This window comes from Podarcis bocagei, assembly GCF_964188305.1.
Source record: "Podarcis bocagei genome assembly, chromosome: 11".
NCBI lineage: Eukaryota > Metazoa > Chordata > Lepidosauria > Squamata > Lacertidae > Podarcis > Podarcis bocagei.
The window spans coordinates 63,386,014-63,405,825 of record NC_138136.1 but is presented as its reverse complement, the minus strand read 5'-3'; the positions used below and the strand labels follow the sequence as shown (position 1 = coordinate 63,405,825).

The 19,812-nt window shown below is 48.6% G+C and overlaps 1 protein-coding gene across 1 annotated transcript in view; it reads right to left on the bottom strand.

The window, feature by feature from the left end:
- ARID3C (AT-rich interaction domain 3C) overlaps positions 1-19,812 on the bottom strand; it is a 124,243-nt gene that overhangs the window by 25,929 nt on the left and 78,502 nt on the right. Inside the window, exon 3 of the mRNA XM_081212951.1 lies at positions 5,797-5,869. Within this exon, the coding sequence (XP_081069077.1) occupies positions 5,797-5,869 (73 nt within the window). The remainder of the gene's footprint in view (positions 1-5,796; positions 5,870-19,812) is intronic.

Below are 19,812 nucleotides of genomic sequence, written 5' to 3'. Positions count from 1 at the left end.
TTTTTTAAATGGGAGGAAGCTGCAGCGTCTTTTCCTCGCAGCGCGCAACATGGCTCACTTCTTTGAGCCACCTGTATGAAATTTTGTGTGCTCGGCATTCGAGGCTGGCAGCTGCGTGAGACCTCAGGAAGGCAGGGATGAGGGACGCTCTTGAGACGGGGGCAGGGAGGCAATCAGGTTGGATTTCCTGCAGACTCCAAAAGGGAATTGAAAAGAGTCGTGGCCACTGTGATAATGTTGGAGCTGGAGGCATGCAAATAGGGGTGAGTCCAGCTCTGGCTTGCTGTCACTGCCTTGAATGGAAGGAGTGGAGAGAACAGGTTGTAATATGGAGGCAAAACTGCCTTATGACAGCGCTGAGTGAGATGGATCAATGCTCTGACTCAGGTGAAGGCTGCATCCTATGGGCAGGAGAACATCTAGGTATGCGCTGCCCTGTATTCATATAATTATAGAGCTGGAAGGGACCCTAGGGTCATCTAGTCTGACCCCCTGCAATGCAGGAATCCCAGCTAAAACATCCATGACAGAGGGCCATCCAACCTCTGCTTAGAAACCTCCAAGGAAGGAGAGTCCACCACCTTCCCTCACAGAGTCAAACAGCTCTTATTGTCAGAAAGTTATTCCTGATGTTGAGTTGGAATTGCCTGCCTTGGAACTGAAAGTCATGGGTTCAAGTCCTACCTTCCAGAGTGTGATGGGACTCGGGCTCAGACTCAGAACCAGAGGAGTCTCAGTCTGCACCGGATCCTTTGCCTCAGGCATCATCTGAACCAAATCTGGGGCCTGATCCTGAAGAGTCCCAGTCTGCACAGGTTCCCCTGCAACAAGCACCAGCTGGGCCGAGTCAGGGGCCTGAGCCTGCCCTGGCTCTAGATGTGGAAATGACCTTGTTGCCTCCAGCTGGGCCATCGCTTACAGCTGCTCCACTACCGGTTGGGTCAGGGGAGGCTGAGGCGGCCCCTGGGTCTAGTCACCCACCGACGTCTCCCGAGCTGCAGAGACTGAGGTCTGAGAGAAGGAGAGACCTGAGTACTCACAGGAGGAGTGCTCGCCTTCGGGCGAAACAGGGAGGTGAGTCGCCAGGGGATCAGGACCGGCCGTTACCCCGACAAAAATAAAAGGCTGTCAGATCCCACCCCAGGTTGGGGGATCAACATTGCTGTTTGCGAGATCCTGCCTGAGATCCTGTGCCTGACCTTGCCTGGTTTCCTGCCTCGTGTCCTGCCTTGGCCCTGTCGGACTGACTCCTAGCAGAACCTTCAGAATCTGGACAGGCCCTGGACCGCGTTACTCGGGTTACCCCTGGGCCCAGCACACAAAGCAGGAGAAAACAAGTTTATTCTCTCTTCCATAGGACAGCCCTTCAGATATTTGAATACAGCTTTCAAATCTTGTCTCAGTCTCCTCTTCTCCAGGCTAAACAGAACCAGCTCCTTCAACCGTTCCTCATCAGGCTTGGTTTCCAAGCCCTCTGCCCATAGAATTATGGAATTGCAAAGTTGGAAGAGACCTAAGAGTCATCTTAGCTGAAGATGCTGGAATCTTCAACTAAGCCATTCATGGCAGGGATAGAATTTTCTGAGCATCGCAATGTCCAGCTTATCTGTCCGCCCAAGTTTTTCACCTTTCCATCTTGCTCCTTGATCTCAACGAAGAGCAAGTTATTTATGCTCAGGAACACTCTTGCTTTTAAAGACGATTCCCGATTTTCAGGGCAGGACCCTGGAAGCAGAAGAGGGCGGGACACAGGGCTGGCTTCAGACCACGGCGTTTCCCCCAGCCTTGGAGCCGAGCGCGGGGTTCTGGAGGCGCTTGACAGACAGCGGCTCCCGCATTGGAAATCGGTGCCGGGTTTTGTTATGGGGGTCAGGCGGGATAAATAGGAAGCTCCAGCAATTGAGGCGATTCGATAAATGCTTTAACCTCTGACCCCGTCCTCCCAATCCCCCATCGAGCCGCGGAGCCATTTTCAAAAGGCTCCCCGGCCGCAGCCCACGCCGTCCGGAGGCTGCCATCAATTAGAGCCCTTTGCCAGAATCTGGATTAATGAACATGCCGCTCGATAGGAAATAAAACCCCAGGCAGAGGTTAATGTTGCGCTAATTAACTGGGAGGGGGAGGCTGGGAATGGGGGGGAGGAGAGAGGAAAAAACGGACACGCACACAAGGCAGGAATTGTTTAAAGAAAGAAAATTTTGGAGAAAGATGCTTTGCAGGCTTGGCTTGGCATCCCAGAGAGAATCATGGGATGGAGGCGGAAGATGGATTTATCTCCCAGTCACCAAAGGAATCCAGGCCAGAATGGAGATTTGACCCTGTGGCTGTCCGGACTTCATTCTGCCTCTCTATGTGCTCTTTGTCGGGCTCCCTTGGGAGACAATCCGGAAGCTTCCATCGGTTCAAAATGTAGTTGCCAGAGTCTCTGCCGCAGGTGTTGGATTATTATTATTTATTAAATTTGTATACCGTCCATCCGAAGATCACGGGGCAGTTCACAACACTGATCAGGCCATATTGCATTGATCTTATTTATACTGGTGACTCAACACCATTGCAGGTCACATTCGTACATGAAAGTGGACCTTTATATGATACAGTGGTACCTTGGTTCTCGAACTTAATCCGTTCCCCTCGACTCCCGAAACCGTTCGGAAACCAAGGCGCGGCTTCCGAAGCTTCCTGCACTCAGTCGGAAGCCGCGTCCGACTTCCCAAAAACGTTCACAAATCGGAAAACTCACTTTCAGGGTTACAGCATTCGGGAGCCGATTTGTTCGAGTACCAAGGTGTTTGAGAACCAAAGTTCTATTTCTTGTTTTGTGCTCTTACCACCTTTTTATTCTTTTAAGCTTTTTCTTTTTAAAAAAGATTGTTGACGTTAATCGTTATTTCTTCAGGTGTGTGTATGTGTTATTCCCATTGTAAGGTGGCAGGATATTTTCCTTGGCAGGTCTTGCCCAACAATCCCTAACAGAAATGCTTCTGGTTTTTTAACAAATGTCATTTTAAACATTTTCTTCAATTCACTGTATATCATTTCCCAGAAAAATTTAATTTCTCTACATCCCCACCACATATGATAAAAAGTCCCTTCCTTTTCTTTACATTTCCAACATATGTTTGACTTGGCTTTATACATTTTTTGCTATCTGTACTGGTGTTATATATCATCTACACATCATTTTCATATAATTTTCTTTCAAAAGAGCACAGTCTGTAAATTTTAAATCTGTTTTCCACAGTTTTCCCCAATCCTCAAATTGTATATTATGTCCTATATCTTGTGCCCATTTGATCATGGCCGATTTTACCTCCTCATCTTTTGTTTCCCATTCTAGCAGGATACTATATGCACCCTTCAGCAACTTCACTTTTCCTTCTATAACTTCCTTTTGAAATCTAGAATTGTAGAGCTGGAAGAGGCCCCCCAAAGGTCATCTAGTCCAACCCCCTGCAATGCAGGGATCTCAACTAAAGCATCCAGGACAGATGGCCGTCCAACCTCTGCTTAGAAACCTCCAAGGAAGGAGAACCCACCGCCTTCCAAAGGAAGTCTCCAGAATAAGGCGGTAGCTATTTCACTTCACATTGGGGCGCAAGGGGAACAGTACAATGTCAAAATACAAATTTGCGGAAACCAGACGAAAACCCCTGCATATTTTTGCGTGAGACGACCCCCTCAGGTCCCATCTTGCAAAGCATCCTTGCTTGGCTGGTGTTGTTTGCTGTTGCTGTCCTGCTCCCCCCCCCCCCCTGGGCCTGAAGTGATAGCAGAGTAATATAATAATAATAATAATAATAATAATAATAATAATAATAATAATAATAATAATAATAATAATGTATTATTTATACCCCTCCCATCTGGCTGGGTTTCCCCGGCCACTCTGGGCGGCCTCCAACAAAATATTAAAATACCGTAATACATCAAACATTAAAAGCTTCCCTAAACAGGGCTGCCTTCAGATGTCTTCTAAAAGTCTGGTAGTTGTTTTTCTCTTTGACATCTGGTGGGAGGGTGTTCCACAGGGCGGGCGCCACCACTGAGAAGGCCCTTGGAGCTGGACCTCAGTGTCTGGGCAGAACGATGGGGGTGGAGACGCTCCGTCAGGTATACTGGACCGAGGCCGTTTAGGGCTTTAAAGGTCAGCACCAACACTTTGAAATGTGCTCAGAAATGTACTGGGAGCCAGTGTAGATCTTTCAAGACCGGTGTTATGTGGTCTCGGCGGTCGCTCCCAGTTGCCAGTCTAGCTGCCGCATTCTGGATTAGTTGTAGTTTCCGAGTCACCTTCAAAGGTAGCCCCACAAAGAGCGCATGGCAGTAGTCCAAGCGGGAGATAACCAGAGCATGCACCACTCTGGCGAGACAGTCTGCGGGCAGGGAGGGTCTCATCCTGCGTACCAGGTGGAGCTGATAAACAGCTGCCCTGGACACAGGACTGACCTGCACCTCCATGGACAGCTGTGAGTCCAAAATGACTCCCAGGCTGCGCACCTGGTCCTTCAGGGGCACAGTTACCCCATTCAGGACCAGGGAGTCCTCCCCACCCAACCGCCTCCTGTCCCCCCAAAACAGTACTTCTCTCTTGTCAGGATTTAACCTCAATCTGTTAGCCGCCATCCATCCTCTAACCGCCTCCGGCGATTTGGGAGGAGTGGGGTTCATGGGGGGCTCCATCCGCCTGCTGCCCAGGCTGCAGCTAGGCAGGATAAGAAGACGAAGGAGACAGACAAAATTTCCTCTCCCCACTTCCCTGCTCTGAAAGCAAAGAGCAAGGGGGAGGCACTTGGTTCCCGTCAGCTGGGAAGAGAGAATATTATGAAAATGATTTACAGGTGGTACATGACCCCAGTCAAGCTAGCAAAAATCTACCATTTGCCTGATAATAAGTGCTGGAAATGTAAAGAAACTGAAGGTACCTTTTATCACCTTTGGTGGACGTGCCCGAAGATTAAGGCTTTCTGGGAAATGATATACAATGAAATGAAAAAGGTACTTAAATGTACTTTTCTTAAGAAACCAGAAGCCTTTCTCTTGGGCATTGTCGGCCAATTTTATGTATGCTACTACGGCAGCAAGAATTCTCATCGCAAAGTATTGGAAGACACAGGATCTACCCACTCTGGAAGAATGGCAGATGAAGGTGATAGACTATATGGGACTGGCCGAGATGACTGGCAGAATCCAAGACCAGGGGAAAGAGACGGCGGAAGAAGATTGGAAGAAATTTAAAATTTATCTTAAGAAATATTGTAAAATTAATGAATTCTAAAATGTTGAGGTTTTAGAAAAAGGGGATTACAGCTGTAAAAGATTAAGTAAAAGAAAAGAATAAGAAAATTTGATAAAACCAAGGGGCAGGATTTGCTGAAACAAATTTGGAAATTGGGATGCAGAAAGGGGAGGTATGGGGAAGTCGGTGAAGTAAGGTTTAAGAAAAAAGGATTCAAAATTATACATGTTTGTTTATGTGTTTGTTTGTATTGTGTATTGTTTCTGTTTATAAAAATTGTGAAAAACCAATAAAAATTTTATTTTTTAAAAAAATGAAAGTTCCCCTTTCGGCTGGGGAGGAAGCGTGATAATAGAATCACAGAACTGCCAGAGTTGGGACCCCCAAAGGCCATGTAGTCCAACCCAGGAATCTCAGCTAAAGCTGGCTATCCAACCTCTCATTTAAAAACCGCAATGATAGCAATATTATTATGTTGATGCAATGACGGTGCATTAGGGGGGGCCGTTAATTCCAGCTTCTCCCTTCTCCACAACCCCGGAGAACGTCCGACTCACCTCTCTTTTGCATGAAGCCAAACAAATCGTCCAAGAACTCTTTGCGTTTGGGGTCAGTGTCCAGTTCGTAGAGCTGCAAATGGGGGAGAAAGGAAGGCAAGAGATTAGGGCAGGGCAGGAAAGGGTTTAGGCCCCCTTCCCTAGAGGCCAGAGCCCCCACAAAGGTCAACAACAACAACAACTATTATTATTTATTATTTCTATTATTTATTATTTCCCACCCTCTCGTCCTCTGTCGCCCCCTTCTCCTTGTGCCCTCCATCTTTCCCAACATCAGGGTCTTTTCCAGGGAGTCTTCTCTTCTCATGAGGTGGCCAAAGTATTGGAGCCTCAGCTTCAGGATCTGTCCTTCCAGTGAGCACTCAGGGCTGATTTCCTTCAGAATGGAGAGGTTTGATCTTCTTGCAGTCCATGGGACTCTCAAGAGTCTCCTCCAGCACCAGAATTCAAAAACTAGCCAGAGGTAATAATAATTTATTATTTATACCCCGCCCATCTGGCTGGGTTTCCCCATCCACTCTGGGTGGCTTCCAACAAAAGATTAAAAATACATTAAAATATCAGTCCTTAAAAACTTCCCTAAACTGGGCTGCCTTCAGATGTCTTCTCAAAGTCAGGTAGTTTATTTCCTTGACAGCTGATGGGAGGGTGTTCCACAGGGCGGGTGCCACCACAGAGAAGGCCCTCTGCCTGGTTCCCTGTAACCTCACTTTTCGCAGGGAGGGAACCGCCAGAAGGCCCTCGGAGCTGGACCTCAGTGTCCAGGTTGAACGTTGAACAAGAACAATTAACTGCAGGTCTTCAGGGAATAGACATGGGGAGGGGAAGAGATTTGCACTAACTTGAACCCCATTAGGTCTCCCCAAAAATGTACTGTGGACTCCAGGACATCATTTATTCCCCACCTTTTCCTCCAAGGAGGTGCGTGGTTTTGCTCTCCCTCCTCATTGAACCCCCACAACAACCCTGTGAGGTCGGTCAGGTTGAGACGCAGTGACTGGCCCCCAAAGTCACACGCAGTGTGCTTCACGGCCGAGTGGGGATTCGAACCCAGGTCTCCCAGATCCTCCTCTGGCACTCTAACCACTATGCCACAGCAAGCTCTCTTATGATGAAGCTCTGGCCCCCTCTGCCCATCGTGCAAATTCAAATCGTTGGTTTATTGTCTCAATTTGATTCCCTCCCCCTCTTTCCTTTCTCCTTCTGTGTTGGAACTCCTATTTGGGGACTTCCCTGGCTTTTTTCTGGCCCATGTAGGACCAGTCTGGATAGTTGGCCTTGGTGAAGACTTGACGTTTTCATCCCCCAGAAAGTTTTTGATTGAGTTTCCACTGAAATGAGGTTGCATTTTAATGTTATAATGTTGTATTTTAATCTTGTTTTTAAGCTGTATTTCAATCAATTGTTTTTATATTTGGTGTTAGCCGCCCTGAGCCCGATCTTGGCGGGAGAGGGCGGGGTATAAATAAAATGTATTATTATTATTATTATTATTATTATTATTATTATTATTATTATTCTGCCCTACAATCGCCACAACCACCACCCTGTAAGGTAGGCCTGACCAAAAAGCAGGGACTGGCCCCCCAAGGTTACATCCAGCAAGCTTCACGGCCAAGTGGAGATTTGAACCCTGGTCTCCCAGGTGCGACACCCTAACCACTACACAACGCTGCCTCACTTTGTGGATGAACCAGGAGAAGATGCTGCAAGTCCTACTCTTCCCATTTGCAGGTCCTCCCCTTCCTCCGAGAGCGGGGGGTGGGAATCTGCTCCCCACAAAAGCCGATTGGGGGGGTAGCTTGTGCTTCTGCCACCAAATGGGTACCTAATTTCTCCCACTCACACCAGAAGGTGGTGAGAGCCAAAAGGGCCCTCTTTGCAACCAGAGAAGAGGCCGAGAGCCGAGAGCCGTCCTCCCCCAAGGGAGCCATCGCCACCCCTCTTGGTCTTCCGCAGCGGCGACCTTTGACCTTTGCGCGGGTGGAAGAAATAAATATTTGATGGTGCTCGGGCGATCGCTGTTGAGCCTTCCTTGACACCTGTAGGGACTGCCTCCATCTCCCTGGCCGCCTCCTCCCTTACATCAGGGCAATTAGCAGGATGGGGGCAGCCCCCTACTGACCTCTGACCTCTATTATCCGGGCTCCAGCAGTGAAATTGATGGGGAGGGGAGCCGCTGCGCTGAGTACCTGTCCCTTCTTCCCGCAATGAAATCCGGCGACGTTCTGATTCCAGACTAGAGACTCGGTAGCTTTTTTTAAATGTTGCCTTTCCCCCCCCCCTCAAATATTCCAGAAACAATCGTTCTTTTGATCGCACGTGCAAACATGGGCATCAAAACTGACCGCTGCCAGGATAAGGCTTTAAAAAGAATTGTTTTCTGCATGTACAGTTTAGTGGTTTTGTAGCCACAAACTGAAGCGGCTGCGATGCGATGTGGCAGTGATCACAACACCCTCTGCAACTGCACCAGGTGAGCCCAGATGTTTAGCAGCTGGAGAAGCCCACGTTTCGTTTTTAAACCAAAGCCAAGTTTCTAGTCCTTAAGACTGCAAAAGGAGCCTAGGAAATGTGTGGGCTGTGCCCGAGGATCCGGGGAGAGAAAGCGAAGTAAATTATGGAAAGGAAGTAAGAATTTTCTGGATCTACATAACATCCACATTAAAAACGAGATTGAGGCTTTGGGAACATAGAATTTGAGTGGACGTGGAACAGGAACTCTCTCTTTTTTTCCCCTTTTCAAATGAGAAACTGGGTTCTGGTTATATGATTCTCTACACCTCAGATACCTTCTCTCTAAACAGATCTGCCTTGTGATTACTGGGTAGGCAAAGTGCACAGATGCCCAGCTCAGGAAACATCCATTTGCCCAACATTCCCACATGGATTTGCACCCTTTCTTATGTGGAGGGTGGGGCCACACTGCTGGGAGCTTGTCTTGGGGGAGCATCTCTCTGGGTGCCTCCAAAAAGCACCAATTACCTTCTCGCTGCGAGAAGCCAAGTTACAGGGAACCAGGCAGAGGGCCTTCTCGGTAGTGGCCCCCGCCCTGTGGAACGCCCTCCCACCAGATGACAAAGAGAACAACAACTACCAGACTTTTGGAAGACATCTGAAGGCAGCCCTGTTTAGGGAAGCTCTTAATGTTTGATGTATTACGGTATTTTAATATTTTGTTGGAAGCTGCCCAGAGTGGATGGGGAAACCCAGCCAGATGAGCGGGGTATAAATAATAAATTATTATTATTATTACCTCTGGCTAGTTTTTGAATTCTGGTGCTGGAGGAGACTCTTGAGAGTCCCATGGACTGCAAGAAGATCAAACGTAGCCATTCTGAAGGAAATCAGCCCTGAGTGCTCACTGGAAGGACAGATCCTGAAGCTGAGGCTCCAAGACTTTGGCCACCTCATGAGAAGAGAAGACTCCCTGGAAAAGACCCTGATGTTGGGAAAGATGGAGGGCACAAGGAGAAGGGGACGATAGAGGACGAGATGGTGGGACAGTGTTCTCAAAGCTACCAGCATGAGTTTGACCAAACTGCGGGAGGCAGTGGAAGACAGGAGTGCCTGGTGTGCTCTGGTCCAGGGGGTCACGAAAAGCCAGACATGACTAAACGACTAAACAACAACACTGGCTAGTTGCCACAGCACCTCTTTGTGCACCTGTGCACCCCACCTGCTTCTCCAAGGCCACTTTGCCCAGCCCCAGTCATAACCCCCAGCCCTTTCCCCATCAATTCTGCTCCACATGTCCTCTGGCCAGCAGTTATAGTGTGACCTACGTACACCATTAGCACATGGACCTGAATCCAGGAGGTGATTCTGATATTCCTAAACAGCAAAGTAAGACGCAGTGGGGAGGGAGACCTTAGGATTCTTCCCCAAAGCGAAGGGGAAACCCCTTTGCTCAGCCAGGAGTGTCCTGCTGGGCGCTGGGCACTCATCGCAAGTCCAGGCTGGCACGACTCCTCTCCTGGCCCGGACCTTTGAAACTGCCACATTCCCAAGCTCCAAGGAAAACGGCCAAGAGGGGCAGCCGCTCCGGTAACTGAGCACATCCCATTAGATCAGAATCTGCGGCCTGTCACACAGTGGCTTGGCACGCCTCGCGGAGAACGGGCACCATGCCAGCTGGAGAAGGGCCATTTGCACAGATTGCTGCTTCATGATTAACCCACGAACTGCCCAGCTGTCTGGAGGCTTAGACCTTTGCACGGTCCAGTACAGTGGTACCTCAGGTTACATACACTTCAAGTTACATACACTTCAGATTACAGACTCCGCTAACCCAGAAATAGTACCTCGGGTTAAGAACTTTGCTTCAGGATGAGAACAGAGATTGTGCTCCGGTGGCATGGCAGCAGCAGGAGGCCCCATTAGCTAAAGTGGTGCTTCAGGTTAAGAACAGTTTCAGGTTAAGAACAGACCTCCGGAACGAATTAACTACTTAACCCAAGGTATCACTGTATATCTGAAGGAGCGTCTCCACCCCCATCGTTCTGCCCAGACACTGAGGTCCAGCTCCGAGGGCCTTCTGGCGGTTCCCTCAATGCAAGAAGCCAAGTTACAGGGAACCAGGCAGAGGGCCTTCTCGGTGGTGGCGCCCGCCCTGTGGAACGCCCTCCCACCAGATGTCAAAGAGAAGAACAACTACTTGACATTCAGGAGACATCTGAAGGCAGCCCTGTTTAGGGAAATTTTTAATGTTTAATAGGTTATTGTATTTTAGTGTTTTGTTGGAAGGCGCCCAGAGTGGCTGGGGAAACCCAGCCAGATGAGCGCGGTATAAATAATAAATTATTATAATTATATTATTGCACTGCAAACCACCTCCCCCAAGAACCGAGAACAGCTCCCATGGCTATCCATAACGCTACATATGGCGTCATCTCCCCTCTCCAATTCCATGGCCGACTCTGGCTTGAGCCTGCTCCTCTGGGTTTCGAGACCTCCCTGGGCTAGAGGGCATACAGCCAGCCTCTTCTGCCAGCCTAGTTGCTCACACTGGGAGGCAGCCGCAAACTCTCCTGCCCTCCCATTCTTGGCTTCCTCCCAAGATCAGCCCCCTCTGTCCTCCCGGACAATGCAGATTGCGACACCGTCAATCCATGGCCCCTGTTCAGATAAGCGCACTTTCAGCTTCTGCCTTCTGGAAGAAGGTACAGGGTTATAAAGACTAGGACTAGCCGCCTGAGAAACGGTTTCTATCCAAATGTGATTTTGGTTTTAAACACAGTGTAAGGTAGTCTCTAGGGATGCGCGTGGCACTGTGGGTTAAACCACAGAGCCTAGGGCTTGCCAATCAGTAGGTCGGCGCTTCAAATCCCTGCGACGGGGTGAGCTCCCGTTGCTTGGTCCCTGCTCCTGCCAACCTAGCAGTTTGAAAGCACGTCAAAGTGCAAGTAGATAAATAGGCACCCCTCCAGCGGGAAGGTAAACAGCGTTTCCATGCACTGCTCTGGTTCGCCAGAAGTGGCTTAGTCCTGCTGGCCACATGACCTGGAAGCTGCACGCCTGCTCCCTTGGCCATTAAAGTGAGATGAGCGCTGCAACCCCAGAGTCGGCCACAACTGCACCTAATGGTCAGGAGTCCCTTTACCTTTAAGGTAGTCTCTATGGGAGTATATTGTATTTAATTATGGGGTATCAGTTTTTAGGGGGCTAACCAGGCTGGGATAGCAGGCTTGTGGGTTTTTGAATGTCTGATGTAGATTTTTTCAATTTCGTTGTTCTGCATGGGACAATAACAATAAAGATTATTGTATCGTAAGCATTGAGCTGGCAGCTGCCCCAGCCGACGTGCTTAGAGCCTGCTTAGCCACAGCTCCGTTGCAATCCTTCCGCTGGCACAGCGGGCTCCCCGGTGCAATTTGTAGCGTGGCCAGGGAAAATAGGACTAGCATTTTGCAGCATGTGGCCAGGTATCCGGAAGTGGGCAGGGAAGGTCTTGGCATGTCCTGCGCGACGGCTGCATTCACAGGCAGCATGCACAAAAGAAAGGGATTCTGCGATTCCTGAGATGCAGGGGGCTGGACTACAGGACCTTTGGAGATCCCTTCGAACTCTACTATTCTAGAGTCAGTTCCAGGATGGAAAAAGGAAAGAAGAGGTGAGCTTCTGGGTTGCAGACTCAGCAACCCGCCCACCCACAAATGAGGTTCTAGGGAAGATTTGCAAGGCCCAGCACTAAGAGTCTATCTAGATTGGTACTGTCCACTCTGACTGGCAGCAGCCCTCTAGGATCCCAACCCCACCTACACGTGGTTCTCCCACTTAATCTCCGCAACAACCCTGTGAGATAGGTTAGGCTGAGAGGCAGGGACTGGCTCCTAAGGTCTCACCCTGTGAGCTTCAGGGCCAGGTGGCGATTCAAACCCTCATCTCCCAGGTCCTGGTCCAACACACTAACCACTACACCGCACTGCCTGTCAAGGTTCTGCTTTCAGGTTTCCCACAGGCATTAGGCTGGCAACTGTGAGAACAGGATGGTGAAGTAGAAGGGGCTATTTTGGCTTGATCCATCCGCAGGACTCTTGACTTGTGCTCCTAGATTATTTTATTATTTACTTATTTGTTCAGAAAGACTATATACATTTAATTGGGAAAGACACCCTCAAAGCAGTTTACGTTAAGATGAAACAAGAAAACAAGGGGGGAAAACACAGCACTTTTAAGACAAGCAAAAAAGTTAAAACACTAAAAGCAGATTAAAATTCACAGTAGTTTTCTAAGCATCTGGGCAGACTCACCTAAACAAGGGTGCTTTTAGCAAGCGGTGAAGTGAAGTGGCCTGCCTGGTGTCAAGTGGCAGGGAGTTCCAAAGGGTAGCCGCTGGCACACTAAACCACTGAGTTCTTATAAATACAGAACGGGTATAACATAACTCCTATCGTAATGCAAGTTTTGGTGGTCAAAGTGGTTGCATGGACACATCTTGTAGGCAAACTGGCCCCGAGTTGTTAAAGGCCTTATTACCTGTCTTTAGGCAAAAATATTCCACCTTTGGACATTAAAGAATCCACGGCCTGTTAAAGCTTGTTGGAGGCCACCGTTGATATTATGATTATTTTACAATTATGTTCTCTGCTACTACACTTTTTATTATGTTTTTATGATTGGTGCTCTGCGATGTGTTTTTAAGGTTGGGATCTTTGAATAAAGGGCGGCATTCAAATCGAAGAAATAATAATAAATAATAATATACTAATGGCAACACCAGGTGTGGTCGCAGACGGGCAAACAGTTCAGACCTCTGAGCACAGGGGTGATACATTGACAAGGCCTGACTCCCGTCAGCAATCGGGCAGCAGCATTCTGCGCCAACTGCAGCGTCTGAATCGAGCGCATTGCAGGAGGAACCAGCTATGGCAGCCAGGCTTCTCTCGTTGCACCTATTGTACCTTTTGCATTTGGTAAAAGCCACTTTGCACCATGGAGGATAACCGATGTGCCAGGAGACTGGCCAGCTCCCTCCCTCTTCGGCCTGGAAGGGATCCAGCTGCGAGGGAAAGCCGCTTCGCCAATTCCAGGCGATTACATAATCCGGGGTCAACTGTGCAGCACGAGCCCATCAGACGCTTGCACGATGACACCCCCCCCCCAAAAAAAAACTGGATTTGCAGACTCTGCACCCAGGAGAAGGGGAGGAAAGGGAGGGGGCGCCAAACTGCCCAGATAAAAGCAGAACCTGCAACTTCCCTCATGGCGTTGCTGATTCCCGGCACTCTGCCCAATATTAGATATGCTGACGGGCCGTTTTGAGGCCCCCACCACCACCACAAAACCACACACACTCTCAGCCACAGAAACCCCTACAGAGTTTCCTCAGAGGCTGATTAGAGAGGATATTTAGTCGCTGAATCATCCGCCCTATAAAAGGCATCAATCAACAGGCGGAACCAAAACGACGGCCCTTCGAAGGATGGTGTTATTTCACAAATGAGAGGTGCAAGTGTTTGTAAAAGAAGGAGACCCATCTGAAGCGCTTTCTCCGCCGTCCCATTTGGCAGCAGGAAACCACACCAGAATTGAAAGAGGGTCTACTAATAAAGAAAACCAGTGCATTCCTAAATTGTCCACCACGGAGTGTCAAAATGTGCTGTGGCTCAGCCAAATGGGCTCCCGGCCAATTGATCAAAATGGACTGTTGTTTATTCACCTGACCATTCAACTGGTGAAAGCTTCTGGTCCAATTTCAAAGAATCACAGAACTGGAGAGTTGGAAGGGCACCCAGGGGCCATTCAGCCCAACCCCCGGCTGCATCACACTTGACTCATGTTAAGCTTGTGGTCTACTGTTTAGTCGTTTAGTTGTGTCCGACTCTTCACGACCCCCTGGACCAGAGCACGCCAGGCACTCCTGTCTTCCACTGCCTCCCGCTGTTTGGTCAAACTCATGTTTGTAGCTTCGAGAACACTGTCCCACCATCTCGTCCTCTGACGTCCCCTTCTCCTTGTGCCCTCCATCTTTCCCAACATCAGGGTCTTTTCCAGGGAGTCTTCTCTTCTCAGGAGATGGCCAAAGTCTTGGAGCCTCAGCTTCAGGATCTGTCCTTCCAGTGAGCACTCAGGGCTGATTTCCTTAAGAATGGATAGGTTTGATCTTCTTGCAGTCCATGGGATTCTCAAGAGTCTCCTCCAGCATCACAATTCAAAAGCATCCATTCTCCCGTTATCAGCCTTCTTTGTGGTCCAGCTCTCACTTCCATCTACTGGGAAAATCATAGCTTGAACTATAAGGACCTTTGTTGGCAAGGTGATGTCTCTGCTTTTTAAGATGCTGTCTAGGTTTCTCATTGCTTTTCTCCCAAGAAGCAGGCATCTTTTAATTTCATGACTGCTGTCACCATCTGCAGTGATCATGGAGCCCAAGAAAGTCAAATCTCTCACTGCCTTCATTTCTTCCCCTTCTATTTGCCAGGAGGTGATGGGACCAGTTGTCATGATCTTTGTTTTTTTGATGTTGAGCTTCAGACCATATTTTGCGCTCTCCTCTTTCATCCTCATTAAAAGGTTATTTAATTCCTCCTCACTTTCTGCCATCAAGGTTGTGTCACCTGCATATATGAGGTTGTTGATATTTCTTCCGGCAATCTTAATTCCGGCTTGGGATTCATCCAGCCTAGCCTTTCGCATGATGAATTCTGCATATAAGTTAAATAAGCAGGGAGACAATATACAGGCTTGCTGTACTCCTTTCCCAATTTTGAACCAATCAGTTGTTCCATATCCAGTTCTAACTGTAGCTTCTTGTCCCACATAGAGATTTCTCAGGAGACAGATGAGGTGATCAGGCCATTTCTTTAAGAACTTGCCATAGTTTGCTGTGGTCGACACAGTCAAAGGCTTTTGCATAGTCAATGAAGCAGAAGTAGATGTCTTTCTGGAACTCTCTAGCTTTCTCCATAATCCAGCGCATGTTTGCAATTTGGTCTCTGGTTCCTTTGCCCCTTCAAAATCCAGCTTGCACTTCTGGGAGTTCTCGGTCCGCATACTGCTTGAGCCTGCCTTGTAGAATTTTAAGTATGATCTTGCTAGCGTGTGAAATGAGTGCAAGTGTGCGGTAGTTGGAGCATTCTTTGGCACTGCCCTTCTTTGGGATTGGGATGTAGACTGATCTTCTCCAATCCTCTGGCCACTGCTGAGTTTTCCAAATTTGCTGGCATATTGAGGGTAGCACCTTGACAGCATCATCTGTGTAGAGTCGTCTCTTTGTGGTCTACTAAGACCCCTCAAAGGGACCTACGTAAAAGCCTGGAGGACAAAGTCTCAGAGACACATCCGTGGTGCCTTCATATCAGGATCCTGGGAGAGATCTTGCACCTTGAAGGAGCCGCATGCTCTCTGCAGCATTGCAATGAACAATGAGTAAGAGGGTGCTGGATCAGGCCCAAGGACCTGCATTGTCCAGCATCCTGTTCTCACACGGGGCAACCAGATGGGGGAAAGTGGTGCCAGGCTGCATATTTCTAAATGCACAGGTGTCCCATTGGGGTCTGGATGTGGCAGCCCTGCCAGGCTCTGTGCAAGGCAGGATCCGAGCCGAAGCACCTGTTAGGGCTGTGCACCTGGACCTCCGAGGCAGAGGCAACTGGATCAGTCTGGATTCCAGAAAGAGGGAGGGCGAGCGAGTGGAATCCTGCTCCTCAGCACAAAATTCATCAAACGACCCTGGATACAGATTAACTTCCCCGTTTGGCATTATTCGGTTATTGCTGCTTTGCATGCAGTTTTATCAGCTGGGAGGGGGCAGAGGAAATGCCCCAGAAAGCAGGACAAAGATGCGAAGACGCAGCACAGAAAAAAGAGGCTCAGCTTTGCAAGAGATTTGCCTGCATTGATTTTGAAGTGCAGGTGCACGTTGAGGAAGAATGACTGCAACTGAAATTGGAACGTGGCACGTCTCAACAGTAGGGGTTGCCATCCATGCCTGAAATTGGAACGTGGCACGTCTCAACAGTAGGGGTTGCCATCCATGCCTTAAAATGAGCAGGAATACGGCACCAGGACAGAGGAATCATTGCAAAGCAGGTTGAAATAACCCCCCCCCCCGAGAGGTCTCCCAGAAACCAACATCACTGGGCCCGTATATAACTCCTTGAGAACTCCCATTTAATTTGTTGTCACCCACCCTGGGAGCTACTGGAGAAAGGAGGGCAATTAATTTAATATTAATATTATATCCCCGATATTGCCGATTGCAGCTGCCGAGTCTGAAAGTGTGTGGCTTTGTGGGTTCCTGATTCTTAGCTCAGATGTTATACCATAAAAAGGTAAAGGGACCCCTGACCATTAGGTCCAGTCGCAGAGGGAGCCAGCGTACAGCTTCCGGGTCCTGTGGCCAGCATGACTAAGCCGCTTCTGGCGAACCAGAGCAGCCACAGCGCCACCCACGTCCCATACATAGTATGCCATACTAGGTCACTAGAATAGAGAGTTAAAGAAATGGGGTCAGGCAGGATTTTTGCTTCCATTTGTTGGGAAGCGTGATAGGAAAGGCCGAGCGTTCTCCACAACCCAAAGGATGAGCAAATCAAAAGATTCTTCTTAGATGTTTTTTGGGGGGAGAGATGCAGTTAAGTTCTGTCCTGGCAACCAGACAGATTTTCATCGGATTCTTAGGGAGATTGCGGCTACGATGCATGTTTGAAACTGCCAGAATTTCCCACCTCCCTCTGCTTTGGGGCCAAAGGCATCCAATTCATTTGGGGGTTCCTCGTATTATTAAACGCCTACAAATACCCTCTTGATTCTGTAACACAAGGCTGGGCTCACTTGCTGGAGCCATCTCTGCAGCTCTCGTTTCACCTACTCACATGGCTTGCCTTTCAGGGCCAACAGGGCGACTGTTGTCTAAGTGATGAGCAGACTTGGCCAAACCAGTGCCCTCCAGATGCTTTGGACTACAGCTCCCATCAGCCCCTTCCAGGGCAGCATCTGGGGGTTGCATGTTCTCCATCCCCGTCGGCACTGCAGGGCCATCATGGTAACAACATCAACAGCCGCTAACAAATGAGTTGTTTTCATATGCAATGACAGCAGCAAGAATATCAGGTAAAGGGACCCCTGACCGATAGGTCCAGTCGTGGCCGACTCTGGGGTTGCGGCGCTCATCTCTCTTTATTGGCCGAGGGAGCCGGCGTACAACTTCCGGGTCATGTGTCCAGCATGACTAAGCCGCTTCTGGCAAACCAGAGCAGCGCACGGAAATGCCGTTTACCTTCCCGCCGGAGCGGTACCTATTTATCTACTTGCACGTTGACGTGCTTTTGAACTGCTAGGTTGGCAGGAGCAGGGACCGAGCAACAGGAGCTCACCCCGTCGTGGGGATTCAAACCGCTGACCTTCTGATCGACAAGTCCTAGGCTCTGTGGTTTAACCCACAGCGCCACCCGCGTCCCAACGGCAAGAATATTATTGGCACAAAAATGGAAGCGAGAAGAATTACCAACTAAAGAAGAATGGAGGGTGAAGTTGATGGACTATGCAGAATTAGACAAAATAACAGGAAGGATTCGAAACCGGCAGGATCGGAGATTCTTGGAAGACTGGAGCAAATATATGAACTATTTGAAGAGTAATTGTAATGCACAGATTACGCTAGTTTTGTAAGGAGGATTATTGGAAATATTGCTAGAAAGCCTACGAGGAGAATTATTAGTTAGTGACAACAAAGAGTAATAGAGAAATTAAGAAATGCAGAATAAGTAGTAAAGAACGAAAAATCATCAGAGGTGTTGATGGAAGTCCAAAATATTGTATAAGATAAGAAGTTATGTTATATGACTGTTGGAAATGATATGATAAAAAACCAATAAAAGTGTGTGTGTGTGTGTGTGTGTGTGTGTGTGTGTGTGTGTGTGTATTTTAAAGTGAAGGCTACAGTCCATTGGACTCCAGCAAAACTTTACCAGAAGAAAATAACAAGTGCAGACAACTGCTGGAGATGTGGAAATAAAAATGCGAACTTAGTACATATGATGATTAACTGCCCGAAGATAAGATCATTTTGGTGCGAGGTGAAGATATATATAGCAAGAGTAATAAAAAGAAATTGTTATTTAGGGGAATTGAATTTAATTCTAAATTATATACCAGAAACGTGGGAGATTACAAGAGGTCAAAAGAAATATGGATGTACCGTGCCATATTAGAAGCAAAAAAACTTGTTCTGATGAACTGGAAGAGCCACAGAAAGATTCCATTGAGCACATGGATTGATAATATGGACAGACTAGCTACATACAAACAAATTGCAAGTCGACGCAAATTAAGAGTGGATAAATATGCAGAAATCTGGAAGGAATATTTAAGATGGTGGTGGGAAGTACGGGGAGGAGAGGTGGGGAAATATTGATCAAAAGGTATATCAGTACTCAAATCTGAAATGTTAAATTGTGTTATTAGTGTTACTGCGGTTTTTGTTGTATGTGTTTTTTGCAGTTGTTGTTTGTATTGAAAAAATGATTAAATATATTTTTTTAAAAAAAGCAAAACAGTGAAGGCTACAAGGTCATCCGAGCTGCTGCCAGTGCAGGGAAGGGAGCAAAGGAGACTTCGGGGAACGGGAAATGGCTCCTTATCCTCTCGCCAAGGTCCCTGAAGCCTGAATTGGCTCCGTCCCCTGGGAAGGTTCACTCTGCGCCCTGGAGGTCAGAGGGCAGGGCTTGTCCCTTGTAGCCGGTCTTGCATCTTCAAGGCAGCACAAGCCGGAAGCTGGGGGGGGGGCGGAGTGGGGGCCTTGACCCAAGAGAGGACCTATTGATGACACGATAAGCGTGGCCTGCCTGTGCCGTCAAAGGAGACGGACGCAGCAGAGACAAAGCGGCTCAAAGCAATCCAGCAGAGAGGTCGGAGGCAGCGCCAAGACAGAAGCCGAAAAAGACCCGGCGGTATATTCAGACTGGTGGCCCAGAGGGTCAGCTTCGCAGCCTGGCCGAGTGGAAGGTGTCCTGGGAAGAAGAAGCCTCAAACAAATCTAATAGGGACAGCAGCGGCCGACCTTACAGGGCTGTTGTGACGACAAGAAAGATGGAGCGCTGAAATGCAAATAAAGGGTTTGTACAGGCGTGCCCAAAAGGAAGTGGGAGAAATGAGCAAGGGAGCAGGGCAGCCCCTAATGGAGGAAGGGGGAGCCCTTGGCCCTCCAAGATGGGGGGAGGCTCTTGTCAGCCCCAACCAGAATGGCCAGTAGCCAAGGATGTTGGGAGTTGTAGTTTTGCAACATCTGGGGTGGCCAAAGGTTCCCTGGCTGCGCCCCAAAGGCAGGGCAGCGCTCCCAGTTTGCAGCTCCAAAGAGGCCGCCTTTTCCGCTAACCGATGCTCCGTTGACTGTGACAAACTGCAGGCTAGGAGATCAATGCTCCCGCCATAAAAGTCAGGGCACATGAAGGAAAAATTAGTGCTAATCGAAAGCACTATAGACACCAATTCCTCCCAGGAAACCGGGGCGAGAATTTAAAGCCGGCTGAAAAGAAACAAAACTCAGCAATCCAGAATGGATTTCCAAAAGGC